Raw genomic sequence first — 16446 nt, 5'->3', positions numbered from 1 at the left:
GGGCATAATGCAGATGGTTTTTACAAGGTTTTCTGCTCAAGAGATTCTAATTCAAGCTAATAAAGTATATTCATAGAGAAGAAGTGCATTAAGCTCTCCGACTTTTCCACAATAACCCAGAAATCAATGCAATCTCAGACCAAATCAAAGTGAAATAACAATTTTTTTTACATTCAATATATAGATTAAGTTTCCAGTCAGTGTTTGATCCTTTCGCTGGAAAGCTTCTTTGGTGTCTTAACATGAGTTAAAGCTCAGCATTTTTCATACATAATGTATTTTCAGCTCAGAATTTAAACACTAAATCTAGCAAAAAAGGTTGATTTTTTGTTTATTAGATTAAATGCAAATTTAATCATGATTCAAGGACACCTTGAATCATGATTCAATTTGAAGATGCCAACATTTGATTGTCTAAATTCACTGACCAACGTTTAAAATGGGAGTTTTTGTCAGTCTGACTAATAATGTCAATCAAGCGTTTTATGTATGGCTATAATACAAATTTTATACAGATTTGTCATTATCACTGCAATGATCCCACTAAAAATGAGATCATTTTTTCCACAGAGGAAAGCTGAATCAGCATTTTATCATCCTATAAACAGAAATGTCCCCAGAATAATCTATATAAGCACAAACAAAGACAAAGAGTCATGACAAAAGGCTGAATGGTGACCGTGGCATTAACCCCTGTATTCGTCTATATGCAAGACCCATGTATAGGGCATACTGACAGACAGACGCCTCCCCCCTTATATGAGCATCTCCCCTAGAGTGAGTGTATTGTGTTTGCCTGGGAAAGTGTGGTGTCCCCCCCCCAACCCTATCCCTGATTCTTACCCTAAAACTAACCTAATTCTACCCTCACCATAAAACCAATATTTGAGCCTCAAAACCCCCTTTAAATACGTGGAGACAACTATTTGGTCCCCACAAAATATGTTGGATCCCAAGGCTAGTAGGCTTGTATGTGTGTTTGATTCTGGAGAAGACCTGTAATAATAAATGTTCAGTATTTGATGGGTGGGGGAGGAGAAGACACATAAAGTCCATCCTTACAGAGGTGAAAAAAACCCACCCAAGATGTTGCAACACAGACAGTGCACTGAGGAGGAAACCGAACATTTCATTCCACCTTTATGTTGGAGGAGCTGAATGTGCACATGAACAGAGGGAAAAATGATCAACCTTACGTGATATCCATAAAAATGTGTCAGCCACCTGCCTTTCACTGTTCCACTTAAACACTTGACAAACCTCCTCCAGACAGACTCCTTCAAAGTGTCTCAGCTGTCGTGCTCCGATTGGTCGTCACTACGACAGAAGTACAGCAGCAGCTGCACCACAGCACTATAACAACCTCCTTTTGTTTATAACAATGCATATGCTTCATGTCAACTCAATGTCCGCTCTATATGTGTCATGGAGAGGGAGAGGCGCGATGAAGGGTCAGGGGTCATTTTCCCAACAAATGAAAACTCTGTGTAATGAACGCACAACTTCTGAAGGCTAAAAGTGAGTTTAGACCCACACTTCTCTACACATAATGACCAATCTTAATGAGCTGCCTTCATGGAGACAGGTGTGAGACATCATGTGGAAATAAATTCAGGGTATAGAAGACATGTAGATATTTACAATTACTAATCATACTAATTACTACAAATCCTACTTGTAAAAAGTACAAATACTGTCAGTTTTACTTTTTATTGAGCAACATTTTAATTTCAGAAAGTCATACGAAGATCAAAATAAGTACTTAATTTTATTCTTTTAAGGTAAATGGCCGAAATACATTTAAAAAAGTTTAATGTAACTTTTGTTATATTACTTTAACTATTCACCTGAGCAAAATATACTTTATAATATATACGGCATGTGCTATGTATAACAAAAAAGGGAAAAGCACTCATTCATGAAAATTTTTTCCCGCCAGTGTTAAATTGTGTTCACATATAATTACTACTGTGTTTTATTAGTGTTTCAGGACATTTTATAAACCTCTCGTATGTTTTGTTTGGAGGAATGATAGTCAAAGCAGTAAGGAAATCGTGGAAAAAAAGTACCATATTACTTTCTAACGGTTGATTTATACTTATGTATAAATATGAAGTAATAATAAATAGAAATGTGCTTGAATAAGCTAAATGTTATACATGTATACATCACTGAATAAATATTACTTTCCATCATGGTGTATAATACTGAAATTTCCTTTTTTAAATTCCTGTTTATTCAATTCTTTTAATTCTTTATTTTAACTATTTAAAATCCCATCCGTCTTATTTCTCACTGGGAAAGCTATGAGGGAACCTGTTGAGGATTTTAATAAATGTTAATAATATTGAAAAAAAAGACCATAAACAATTTATAAAATAAAAAAGAAACAATGTGAAATTGCCGCGCTGTGCAGTCACATACATGATCACATGGTGGCGGTATTGCACCATCCTAGTAACATTTACTGGGATCGTCCACAAAAACTAGTGTAAAAATATTGTCTGTCCATCCATCCATTTCCTATACCTGCTAAAGTGGATCCCAGATGCTGATAGGCGAGATGCTTTGGGATGTTGGGTGAATAAAAACACAATATAGCCTATTTAACAAATGTTGAAATATTTAATGGAAAATATTAGCTCATTATCTTAATAATGATATATCATTATTGCAAATAAAAACTGTACACTTGACTATTGTTTTGCACTAAAGTACCTGTTTATGTACTAATTTTGTACCCATGGTAAATACAATTACATATATTGAAAATACTGTATTTGCTCCTCTTCAGCTGTTCCCTGTTTAGCACTTTGAACCTTTAGTGTTAGTGACACCATGCTGAAGTCAATCTCTCTCCTGATCAAAGCAAAAGCACCGAAAATATAGGTCAAACCTCTGGGGGAAAAGATTTTTTATTAAAAGTCACATACAAAAGGAATAATCCATGATAGGCTGCTATAAAACGTCCATATGTACATCATATTATACAGATTGACACTGCTCAGCACCGAATGACACTTTCCGACAACAGCATAACAAATGTGAATTCAACAACACATTCACACAAGTTTTAAACTGCTTTAAAAGCACAGGATTTACAAAAAAAACGACAGACGCTGCACTTTTTACACGCCAAAATTCACATCTGCTTCACATCTGTTCATAAAAAGACACCTGTGTTATTCCTTTTGGATGCATAGCTTTGAGCTTAGTTCTTTCAGGGCTCACTTCTTTCTTTTTTTTCCAGGAACCAGAAGATAAAAGAAAGCTATCTCCTCTACTATCTGAATGGCAAATATGTAAGAATTTTCCACTGTAAAAAAATCCTCACCCCAGTTGCAAATATTCTGACTATTCCAGGATTTGAATCCACAGCAGTTTCAGGGTAAGAATTGTGACTTGAAGTGCAATTTTGAATTAATTTATGTCGCCATTTTGATGACTGAGGATTGATTTACGCACGTTATAAAATCCCTTTATCAAGTAAGAGTTTAAAATAAACTTTTCTACTTTTGATTGTACTCTTTCCTGCACAGACTCCACCCTCCAGTCTTCTCACTCTCTCCATATAAAACTACATTCATTTGGCGGTGTAATGAAAACATACGTAGCCAAGAGGTAGGCTGGGAACAACCATCAGACACGATCCTGGTTCAAGTCTGCACCCACCAACAAATAAACCACTGTCTCTCATTTCAATGGAACAATAATAAACTAATTATGTATTTCTGGCTGCTTGAGAGGGTTGCTTCCATTCTTGGTTAAAATCTCCCTTTCAAAGAAACACTGAAAACATGTACTGTCACATAAACCAGTCATCTCTAAAGCAGGCAAAACAAACGGCTGAAGAAACATCTGGATTTACAGAGTCATGAAAAGACAATTAGGTGACCACAAAATTAATCTAATCGACCTTTATGTTGAAATCACATGGCAAATAACAGAAAAAAACTCTTCAGTCCCTCAACAAAAATCTAATTAAATGCAGATTTCTTAATTTTTTTTCAATTCTTTTTGCACTGAATTTATTTCCATTCTTCTGAATTCTAAATAAATCTCAACATATATTACCTTTGCTCTGTCCTCCAATTTCAAGGGCCAGTATCACATGAGTTGTGCAACAACTTGTTAGGCTTGATGGTTTATTCTTGGTATCCAGGGTGTTTTCCCTTGAATTTGGGGATTTAAGCACAAGTTTAGCAACTCAACATGACAAACATGACGTATCTGAACTTCTGGACCTTAAAAATTTGGATGTCTATGTCAAAAGGTTTCTTCTTTTTTTTTTTCTACAGGAGCTCTTCTCTGCAGCGCCCTCTGGTGTACAGATGCTCTATATGCAACACTTGCTTATTAACAAAAACGTAGGCCTGCATCAGTGAAATGTCGCACTAATGAACAGCTTATCAGCTACAAATAAATACAACTGGAAGTGCTGCAGGTATGTTTTCCAAGTCGCCAGAAACACATCTGACAGCAGAGCTGAGCCTTTCAAAAGACAGAACACAAGAAGTTGCATCCTCTGACCAACTGCTAAAGACTGACAAAAAAACAATCAAAGAGGTGCCATAAGGTAACACAGCGCAAAACCAATGTCAACTTTCATTAAGGAAGTAGAAAAATAATCTCATCAAAATACATGCCAGCAAAGCTGATTTTACAAGATGGAAACATGGTGGGGTAAAAAGTGTTTTATGCTGTAAGCTCACAAGGCTTTTGCTTGTCAAACTGAGTCTTCCGTTCAGTCTAAAGACTCTGAATCTTCTACTGTTGCAACAAGAAGGTGGAAGGAAGAATTAAAAGCTAGTTGCGTGTTTTAATGGCCACAAAAATTCAGAAAGCACAGAGTCAAATTGAAATGTCTAAAGAAAAGAAAACTTCTTCCTTGGGAGCATTTCTTTGACAAAGTAATCTTTGATGTAAAAAGGGTTTAACTTGAAAATGTTGGGGCAGTGATAAAAAGACCACTAAAATGCCCTTAAAGAAGAGGTTTGAGTTCAGGGTCAAGGCCCTTGTGTTGTTTGTGTTTTTAAATGTACCAAAATCATTCTTCCACACTCTGCTCCACTCACCCTGAACATTTCTAACATAATTTGAAGGTAATTTTCTTCTGGAGAACATCATATTTTGACCCTGAAAGTCACATTTTTTTTAAGAGCAAAGAACAGTGACCCATAAAAAAGAAAAAAGAACACAGCACAAAGAACTGTTTATAAAAGAAGAAAAAAATAAATCTGGGTGACATATTCATGTGTAAATGGGGTAAATTAACCAGTAACAAGCCCTCTCTCTGCTTTAATTCAACTTTCAGCATCTGATCCACAACCGCTAACATTTTTGTCCCATATCTTGTTTTCCACATGAAAACACAAGGATCACAAAATGGACCTCCTGCCCTGAAAGCGTCTCCGATTTACTGACCTACAAATGGGGGCAGAGCTGCTGCGTTCACGTCATCTGATTCAGAAAGAGAATTTCAAGCAGTTTTAAAAGTAAATTATGACGATTCTTGGTGCCATTTGAGTTTTAAAGCCGATCTAAACGTGTTAAGCATTTAAAACGCTGCTTACTACTACACTGACGGGATACATAGAATCAGTATTGTGAAAGATCATCATTAATACAGAAAAACTTGCAAATCTCAAATTGGTTAGCATTAAAGGGGAATGAGAAGCTTTGAAAAAAATACAGCAGATGAGAAGTCTGTAAGGTTACTGATATTGTGCAAAAACTTTTTTACACTAAACAAACTATCAAAATATTGCTAAAAATGCTAAATCTAAAAGTGGTGTATAACATTAGTGTCTGTGACCTTCAACGGTTTGGTTTTAGGTTACACAATAAAGTTTTTCTGCAGCGGTTTCATTTTTGCACCTCATGAGTCATTACAGACTGACTGACTGGTTGAACTAACCTATATCAGGACCAGCAGCCAATCACAACACAGGGTGTTGAAGATGAGTCTGAGGTAGCCAATCACATTTAAACTACCCACACAGGTTCTTTTAATTTATCGTCTGATTAGACCCACTGCCAAGACTACATGTGGACTTTGATTTCTTACTTTCAAATTTGTATGTGTAACACTGAAGTTGCAGTGAACATTACTCCAATTACTTAGCATAAATATCAATAACAGAATACAATATATTTTTATATGATCATTATAAATCAATCATACTAATCAAAAACATAGACTTTAATCAGATCAATGTACAGCCCTGCAGGACAAGACTTGACTTGCTATCCTCACTTTTCTGTTTTCAGATGTGGGGTGAACGCAGCATTGAGCCTCTGTGTATCAACATTAACACTGTATCTGTATGTGGTTGAGTTGTGTAGCACCCCTTAGTGGTGCTGAGGCAGGGGGTCATGGCTGTGGCTCCTCTGAATATAAGCTATTGCGTCCCTGTACGAGAGGGCCAGCTGGGGCCGGTCATACATCTCACTCAGTGCCTGGAACTTTGGGCCCCAGCGCGACAGCCGGTCATATGCAAAACCACCCTCATCATCTTCCTCCTCCTCTTTGTTGCCAGGAGTAATTTTTGTACATGACACTGCTGACCCCAGAGAACTGAGACTTCCTGCTGAGGACCCAGAACCTTCCACGCACCAGACATGGTAGGCATCTGGCGGGAAAGCCTCGCTGTCGATGTCCGCCTCCCAAATGATTCGCGCCACATAGCTTTTAAAGTCCACATGGGAGCGCGAACCAGATGGGGCATCGGCATAACTGCCTGCCTCACTCGTCTCCATGTCTCTGCCAGCAAGAGTGGTGTAGTTGGCGTAGGTTGCATCACCGTTGTAGCTGCTGACATTGGCGGCATGCTGATGGTGGTGGTGATGTGGGATGCTGAGGTAAGGAGCGCCTGAGCTGCAGGAGGAACTGGATGGATGGACCTCCTCCTGGGACCCTGGTGAGGATTTGATGAGCGGGGCGGTGGTGCAGGACGATGACTGAGACAAACTGGAGCAAAGTGGTCGCTTCAGCTCGGTGATATCATAACCATTCTAAAGGGATTTAAGAAACAAAGCAAGAGATTTAATCTATAAATAAGATGCATCATAATAATTCACTCAGGACTATAGGCAGTAATTCATACTTGGCTTTAAGGTTCTGTTCTGTTCTGGGACCTTTCTGCCTTTCCATGAGCATGTGTGGATTTCCTTATACAGTATGTATCTGTATGAGATTTACCAACTGTATGCAATAAAGGTAATTAGCCGATGTTGGCTGGCACTGACATGGTGACAGAGTACAGTTTATTGTTGCATACAATGGTTGGGTGTTGAAGATAATGTCTCTATTGCAAGATTAAAATAATGAGATGACTGCTCATTAATGTATATGGAATCAGAAGTCATCACATAGATGAGGCAGAAGCTTGTATCTTTAGGGGCATACATTAACACTCACGATGCTTTATTTCTTAGTTTCCAAGCAAGGCCTCTGAGAATGCAATTAATGTATTTTTCTGACACATAACATGTTGACCTTTCCTGTGACACGGCTAGATTTTTCAAAACACATTTTTTGCAGGAGGACAAGAGGCATGTGTGATAGCTTGTTTCCTCTATAAGTGCAGGACAGTCAAGCTGCTGTCTTGCAATAAATTGCTCAAAGATGGTCTTGGGCAGTGTGGCCCCTGTCAACTGTACAACACCACTGGTGGTGGTAAGAACCACTGCTGTGTGGTTCGTGCAAATTTAGTGTGTATTTGTGCACCTGGTCCTGCTCTCCTCCACCTTCCTCGTTGTAATTGAGGATGTTTTCGCGGATGTCCTCCCAGCTCTCGTGCTCAGCAGGGATGTGGTAAACTCCTTGTTTTCGGAATTTGTTTCGGCTACCTTTCTGGTTCCAAACCGTCACTGCCACCAGCACCACTACACACACAAACACAGAGGAGAGGACTGTATAGCTATACATCTTTTCATGAATATATTTGCACACTACTGGGGACAGACATTTTTTTCTTTTACATTTGTTGCAGTGGCCCTTTAAAGCTGCTCTGTGGAGTCGTTACTTCACAACATATCAGACTAATGTTCATTTACAAACATCTAAAAATCTAAGGATGAAAAACAAATGACAAACAGGTGAAAAACAAACGAGGCTCCATGTCTACAGTGTTTTTCACTGGAAGATGCATGAATAACACAGCTGTCTGCTTGAGGAGAGCAGCAACTAACAGAATGATCGAGAAATTAAGCCTTTTAGTGGAAAAACACAGAACCTAACATTACAGTTAGATTATTGGCTTATACTAAACCATGATAAATAACCAGATATACTATATCAAGTTTTATTATATATGTCTTTGATCTACAAACTGTAATATAAGCTAGAACACAAAGCTTTTGAGGAGATGGTTCATTTTGGTATGTCTGTCTTTGTGACATTTGCTTTCAACTTTTGTTTGTCAGTGTCTTTTTATTTTCAGATGGTCTCTTTTTCCAGGTTCTAGCTCTGTGCATGATTTTTTTTAAGCTGACTTGACTACATCCAGATGAAATTAAGTTGATGATAATCAGAGGTGACACATCACATCACTTAGACTCAAGTCAAACTTGAGAGTAGTTTGGAAAAATAGATGGAGCCATCTGAGGGGATGTGCAGGACAAAAAGAGTTTAACAGACTTCTGTTTAAAAAAGTGTATTCTCCTCTCATGAAACACTGAGTCAGTTTAATGTGTCAGGTTTGTTTAACTTCAGTAAGTTTTGCATCATTCACCTGAGAGAAAGTTTACCTCAGCTTGGACCCCTAAAACTTGATTAATTAATGACTCTCTTGGCCCTTACCGATGAAGACGAGCAGACACATACTAATGGCGAGGATGGAGCTGGGACTGAGAGCGGCCAGCCGGTGACCTTTGACCTGCCCCAGCTCACAGTGCTGACCCCTGAAACCCTCCTGACACCGGCACCGGTAGCTGTCGGGTGACAGAGCCTGGCAGATACCACCGTTGCGGCAGGAGGACGCCCCGCAAGGAGATGGCACACAACGATGCTGACCTGCGTCATCTGTCACTGTCACCTGAGCGCCAGGACACCTTGGAGGGGACGCAGATCAAGAGAAATGACAACATGAGATAATTTAAATGGGAAAAAATGATTTAAAGTTTGAAAAGGTTTCTAGAAACCTGGACATATTTGTACGTAATTGTAACCTTGCGTGATTCCCAGAATAAATCAGAGGAAGTTCAACAGAAGTGTGCCAGTTTGTGAGTCATTTACTTGCACTGGTGTTTCCTCCACAGGTCGATGCAGTGCAACGGGCTGCGGCATGGTTGGCTGCTGCAGGCATTGCTGGAACAGCCTGAAGTGACACCCCGCCTCTCCAGCACAGTCACCAAGTCCCGGCTTTGCCCATCAAGAGGAAGGACCTGACCGTTAAAACGAACGTCCCGCAGGCAGCCTACATGAGAAAAGGTCACATTTAATTTGTTTGAAATTCTAATTACTTCTGTTTCACTTGCTGCTGCTGCTACGTAAAGGATTGTGCACGTCAAATTTCATTCCAGCTACCAGTTCAAACCAGTTCCACACTGATGTTGTGAATCCCAAACTAGAACTCCATCTGGATAGTTTAGAATTATATCTATATTTTTCTTGTTTCACAACAAGCTTGTGATGTAAATCAGTAAAATGTTGAGAAAACAGTTTTATATATAAAAAAAAAAATTTGAGAATTTATTTTGATCTAATCATGTATGCTAGTTTTCTTTTTAGGGTTATAGGTCAAGATCTCACCCTGGAAGTCAGCCTTGTTGCCAGCATTAGGTCCATTGCCAACCATCAGGCTGGACGGGTGAATTACGATCTCCCTGAGGCTTCCCAGCTGAGCCTGAATCTCCCGTGAGCCCCCGCCCTTCTCCAGTTGCAGGGTGAATATGTTGTCATGGCGACTGAGGCTGACAAAAACCCACTGTCCGACGTCAACACGATGTCCAGGAAGACGCAGTGTGTGTGCACCATCCCCCAGGTTGGCACGCACTGAAACATGACCCTCTATGATCTGAAAGAAGCAACAAAATACTCACTCATTAGAACATTAAACCTTTCCCTCCCAAACCTTCTATCTAATTACACCTCTGAGAACTAATTATAAACCCCCTGTATTGCAAACATGTCAACACAAAGTTTCGACCCAAAGTTAAATACATGTTTGTCATGTATTTCATGCTTCATTCTGTGTTGCATGCTAAGCTCATGAAAATGAGAATCTAGCAACATCATTCCAGTATACATAATATAAATCCATGGTGTTTTCATGGCACTCTACCATGAGTAATATGAGGACAATGTCTGCTTGTTGATTACTGATTATTAACAATTATGTTTATCACAATATTTTTCTAAATGTTGATTGAGTTAGCAGAATTGTTGGGAGTGATCAATTCTAATACAATTTATTGATAAAGTGGAGTCCAGCAGACTGCCAGGTCACTCTACGAGCTTGCTAAGCTGTGATATAAGCCTTTCCACTCTGGTGTAAAGTTGCATTTGACATCACAGGTCAGTGAAAGGTTTTCCAGGAATTGACTGACCTCCAGGATGATGTACTCGTTGGCCTCCCGTGATGCCAAGGAGAGCAGTGTGCCTGTGGTGGCTCTGGTTCGGAGGAGCAGCTGGATGTTGGTGCGTCGAGAGCTGCTACCTCCTCTGAGCTGAAAACGCACCATGCTGCTTGAGTCAAAGGAGAACTCTGGAATGGCTGAGGGAGGAGAAGATTCATGCTTAAACTGTGTCTCATAGCTTTACTTACTCAGGGCTAAGCTGAGTTAATGTCTCCACATATACTTTTATATTCATGTGATGATCCCAAAAGAGAAAATTTTCCTCACCCCTGTCACACTTGTGTCCGGTGTATCCTGGACGGCACTCACAGCTGAAGGAGCCCCAGTCGGCGAGGCAGGATGCGTGAACACCACATGATGGACCGGCCGCTGTCACACACACCCCGTCTGTAAGCCTGCACCCCGGAGCACTGTCCAAACTCTCACCGGGTGATGCCAGATCGTACACCTGAGAAGCAAAGACAAGCCGGATGTGAAACTGTGTAATCTTGATATTCCTTCTGTATAAGTAGAAAGTTTGCCCTGATGGTGGCGCCAGAGGAAAAGTCAGAGAATCAACACAGACTATAATTGACTGCTCTGCTTTGTATTAAATCAAATACAGTACTGGCAGTAGGATTCATATGTTTATTCAGGCTTTTTTTCTCTAAAGCTTCAAGTGTACAAATCTTTAGCTTTTCGACAAACTTGGTATAGTTTTAACTGCTATCAAGTGGCATCATGTGCTTACCATGTTCAGCTAGAATAAATTAGAGCAAACCATTGGCTGCAGTATTCACAGAGGACCACTGTATCTCTCTCTGACAATGTGGGTGCTCACACTCAAAGTTAATATGGACCGTGGTTCAGTTTTATCAACTGACATCTCCAATAAAGTTTAATCAGACAAAATTGCTGCTTGGAATCACGTTATGAGAATACCAATTCATCTATCATGTGTGACCTTCAAAGCAAGACATCTAATATTGCTTGTTGGAAGAATTCTTGACCCCATTTCACTGTCTGAATCAGGGAAGATGCAGTATTATTTAAAAGGGTATGTAAATACTATAAATACAAATAAATTTGAATCAAATCAAATTTTTGGTGCTTTGTTATTGAATAATATCCCATTTGTCCCCAAATGTATTTTTCTGCATATGAGATATGTGATGTTTTTCTAGTGATTATTAACTGTTTAATAAGCTATAGCCACACATAAAACCAAAAGCATATTTTTTCTCAAAGCTACCACTTTTAATTTAGGATAGTCATTTTCATCAACTACTTCTGTTGTTCAACCTGTCTTGTTCCAAGTTTGGCACTAAAATCCGGTAAAAGGTATGTTTTTGGAAAGGAAATAAGGACATAAATGGATGTAAAGTTGGCTTAAACCAACAAGAGAACAACCACAGCTGGGCTGAGTGAAACAGTGCTGATGAGCACTGCTTGTGTCTGGTAATGACAAAAACACCATTATTTAAAAACACTTGATTTAACTGTACTCCATAGCTGCTTGTTCACTTTTTCTGACTTTTCAACAGCTTGGGCAAAACAGAGGCTAAAAACAACTGAAACACATGTCCAGCTGTGGCACATATGTTTGATGCTACTTCCAAAAGGCCAGTGTCTACAAGAGGGAAACATGCATCTGAAAAGCTTTTTGTAGCAATAACTTACTACTGGTGTAGGAATCATGCTGGAATCTTCAGACTTCAAGTTCTATCTTTTTCAACTGAGGTACAGTTCAAATGTTCTTCCATTGCTGATAGTACACATGTCCATGTTCTTTTTTGGTACATGGTACAAGTACAAGTTTTCAGCATGTGATGTGAAAACACTGCAGGACTGGTCAGAGATTGGTCACCAGTGAGTATAACAACAATGTCTCTGCAGCAGTGCAGAATTGCTGAACAGTGGAACCACTGCTTTGTTTTCAGAAGTTTTTATTTTTCTTCAGTTAGCCAGGAAGATCCCATTGAGATACAATAGCTCTTCTTCCCGGGAATTCCTGGTCAAGATGCCAGTAAAAAACAATATTTTACTCAAAAAGGGTCACATAAAAGACTATTTTAAATGTTAGCACAATAAAAATGACTCAGTATGTAAAAAAACAGGGGCATACCAACCTTTAAATGTATGTAAAGAGGGGAGTGTTTGTAAGATGATGATAATTTGAAGCTCACTTCGTGCATAAGGAGCATACATGGAGAAAGCAGTTTTGCCCAGCTCAGAGTGCATCTTAGCGACATTTAAAAGAAGTCTAGTTGTAAATCTAGTAATATCTTGGTTATGTGATATGACAGAAGGTTAAGTTGGTAATTTACCTTCCAAAGTTTTTTTGCCTCTCTGGTTTAGAGAAGGACATTTTTAAGAGTCATACAAGGTGCAATAGTGAGTGCGTGAGCCTGCATTTGTTGAAATGTCTCCAAAGACATGATCATGTGATCACTTAAAAAAGAGTGAGAACATGATTCCAACTTCTCAAATAACTATGGGAAACAACCAAAACACAAGGGATTGTGGGTAAAATGACACAGCAGAATCAGTGCTGGACTGATGCAAACATACTGTATTTCCACATTTTCTCATCTAAAAGCTATCCAAAGCTTTCCTGGGGCGTATTTTGGGATCAATGGGAGGTGGCGAGGTTTTCACTCAGCTGCCGAGGAACCACAACAGCTTGCTGAGTTTCAGAGGGATGAGGAGGAAGAGGGAGCTTCTTTTAATTCATATTACATTTTTGGCTGTGATGCTGTTATGTTGGCCTTGGCTGATGAGCTGAGCTCAGACCACCATCTGTCCGACCACCACCCCCACAGCACTTGAGCACACACACATATGATAAGCACCAACACAAACGATCCACCAAGGATTTAGGAGGAGTGAATTCATGCATGTACAAACACACAGATGCAAACCTATCAACATTAAAACTGCATTTAAAGGCAAGAAACACACACAGGAAATGCTAATGATTTCTGAGAAAGAAAGACAGACTGTTGTTTTTCCTTACTTCTAATCCCCTTCTCTCAAACCCAACTTTAACATGAGCATGAGCTTATTTCAACCTTAGATCAAATGATATACATTGACAGGGCTTGATTTTCATCCAAAACAGTTTGGACAGTGTAAACATATTTTTGTACACATACAAACAAATATTCGGCATAGTTTTACCTGGCTGTCAACCACCAGGTTGCGGATGCAGCCGGTGAAACTTCGGTAACGTCGGTATGGAGACAGTTCCTTCACACCACCCAGCTGAAGAGGCTGGAAGACATTTAAATACCTGAAGAGGAGAAAGGATGGAGGAGTGTTAAAAAAGCAAAATTAAGATAGATGATGACAAAAAAGAGGAGCAGTAAAAATGATCTACAGTAAATAGACCAAATATATGTGTAAAGTATGTATAAACTTTTTATTAAGTTAAATGTGTACAATGACATTATTCGCTAACATTGTTAGGCTTGTTCATACCGCTGGTTGCCAGGTGTCTCTCCTGCAGCCCTGCAGCCAGATTCATCAATCTTCCGAGCCTCCCCTCCAACACCTTCCAGCTCATTCACTGCCACACCTCCACACTGGTCCAGGATCAGCTGGACAATCTGAACACAACCAAATGCAAGACATAGACCATGACACAAATCTGCTTGAGCATTATAATTATTATTGTCAGCTCTTGTAATCATCTTAGCATTTCCTGTACTGTTTAAATAGCATGTAATAACATGCATCTATTGAACAAGTTATTAAATTCTTAACATAGGAAAGAGCAGAATGTGTGAAATATAGTTCAAATTTGCTACATATTTTGGTATACAACATCATTCATTATGCATCTGCTGCCTTATCAACCATCGTCCATCCATTGGAAGGTCTCTCTCACCTTTCCATCACTGATGACATCAAGGCGATGCCAACGTCGGTCGTTGATGGTGGATTTGGGTGAGAGCTGTAGGGTCAGCGTTCCTGATCCGTGGTTTATACTCAGCGTTGGTACTCCATTCCTCAACTCTGGATGGAGAAAAGAGACAAATTTTGTAGTGAAACAGCACAACGTTGGCCATGAAATTAGTATAATCATAGGGTTAAGATTACAAACCTCAAGTGTGGAAAATATTACACAAATTAATTTTGCTTTGTGAGCACCTTGTAGATTTCAGATGAAAATGAAAAGAATTACTGCTTTTTTTTAACAGTTTGTGTGCAGTCTGGTAACTGTTGAGTAAAAATAAACACAACAGACAGAAAATAAGTTTGTCTCTTGTGTCTGAAAGTTGATGCATGTCCGACATCACCTCTGTGTATTGCTGTGTAAGCTGCTGAATCCCATCAACAACTGCAGAAATCCCTTCCATCAATTCTTTGAGTTTTGTTTATCTTCCAATAAACCGCACAGCTGCTGTCTCTATCAGATGTGTGTGCTTGTGTGACCTGATCAACCTCACACTCGCAATATTGAACATGTAAGTGAAAAACGCTTCAGAAACATCAATGATGGTGTCATCTTTGATTTCCCACTTCCCAGATCTATGCAGCAACAGCCGGGGTTCAATAATTACATAACTTTAATGCCGCAAGATTATGCAAGAAGTGTTTGAAAAGGCCATCGGCATGCAGGCTAATCCATTGACACCACATAAGGACCGCCGGGAGCTGACATTAGAGTTTATGAGGCACTTCCTCCACAGAGAAATTGTCTTTACAGCAGCAGATTGATGAACGCTTTGTGTTTGTTGAAAAGGACAAGCTGTGGAACTTTACCACTGGGAGTGTGAGATTAGTACGTGTCTTACAGAGCTTAGAAGTTAAAACAATGTTTCCACTTTTAGCAAAGGGGTGCCGCATTTATAAAATGACTTTTCAGTACTCTCACAGCAAAAGGATAACCATACCAGAAACCCCAAGAAGCATCACATTCTCAAGCACTGTTCACAAAAAAGAGGTGGAAATCAGCAGGATTGCTGATCTAACACTGCTATCTTTATTAAGATATTAAGAAAATCCTCAAAACTTTACTGTTTTTCAAAGCTCAAGCAGATGGAGCATGGCAGCAAACTCACCTATGGCAATGAAATCTTCCTGCTCTCCAGAGTGGACAAGGCCCAGCGGCCCGTCATAGAGGAGCAGCCCGTTGGCCGACTCAGCCAGGAACTCCAAGGATATGTGGCTCTGGAAGCAAGGCTTGAGGGGAGGGAACCAGGCATAACCCTGGCCGCCAAAACTGTGTTTGGTCTGCTGGCACTCAGGGCCATCAAACATGGGAGGACACATACATCTGAGAGACAGAAAGAGTGAATTTTATTGCTTAATAATATTTCCAGCATTCACCTGTGTATAATTTCTTTTTGGCAAAGGATCATCAAAACATTAGTAACAATTTCAATCTAAAATCACTCTTTTTTTAAATAAACATTTACATTCTACATGTTGAGAAAATGTCAGACTGCCACATGTTCATATAACTTATTCATGAATGATCTGTTACAGTATTTTAAAAAAACATTTTATTATATTCCAATCTAATCCAACTCTCTCGGAAAAAGAAAAGTATGTCATCTATTTAGTCCTTTGCTGGTTGTTAATCCCACTCTAGTTTCCCCAAAGAAAAGATGGAAAATATAACAAACAGAGACAAAAACCAAATGCAAGAAAGTTCAGGTTTTTAATCAAGGTTAATTTGAACGTATACTTTCTTGAGTTACTGAGTGTTTGTGAGAGACGATTAATAATGAAAACAGTAAATAAGATAGAAACCGGTTGTCAGATTTAGCATCAATAAAATGATGTGATAAGTCAAAACCAGGTAATGTCCACGACGTTGAAACGGATTCTTTGGAGCTTTTTTATTCCACATGGAATTCACAGCTTTTCTTATCAAAT

The 16446-nt window shown here is 39.3% G+C and overlaps 1 protein-coding gene across 1 annotated transcript in view; it reads right to left on the bottom strand.

Annotated features, from left to right (window-relative positions):
* Positions 1-2906: 2906 nt before the first annotated feature.
* The window catches only part of LOC140316050 (neural-cadherin), a 137953-nt gene continuing 124413 nt past the window's right edge, over positions 2907-16446 (bottom strand). Inside the window, exons 24-34 of the mRNA XM_072393732.1 lie at positions 15627-15841; positions 14450-14577; positions 14041-14168; positions 13741-13852; positions 10849-11029; positions 10552-10718; positions 9755-10019; positions 9239-9419; positions 8804-9054; positions 7730-7887; positions 2907-7014 (exon numbers count right to left, since the gene is read on the bottom strand). Coding sequence (XP_072249833.1) covers positions 6352-7014; positions 7730-7887; positions 8804-9054; positions 9239-9419; positions 9755-10019; positions 10552-10718; positions 10849-11029; positions 13741-13852; positions 14041-14168; positions 14450-14577; positions 15627-15841 — 2449 coding nt within the window. The 3' untranslated portion in view covers positions 2907-6351. The remainder of the gene's footprint in view (positions 7015-7729; positions 7888-8803; positions 9055-9238; positions 9420-9754; positions 10020-10551; positions 10719-10848; positions 11030-13740; positions 13853-14040; positions 14169-14449; positions 14578-15626; positions 15842-16446) is intronic.

Source organism: Leuresthes tenuis, unplaced genomic scaffold, assembly GCF_036924035.1.
Source record: "Leuresthes tenuis unplaced genomic scaffold, fLeuTen1.0.hap1 SCAF_10, whole genome shotgun sequence".
Classification (NCBI taxonomy): Eukaryota; Metazoa; Chordata; class Actinopteri; order Atheriniformes; family Atherinopsidae; genus Leuresthes; species Leuresthes tenuis.
This window is presented reverse-complemented; position numbering and strand designations above follow the sequence as displayed.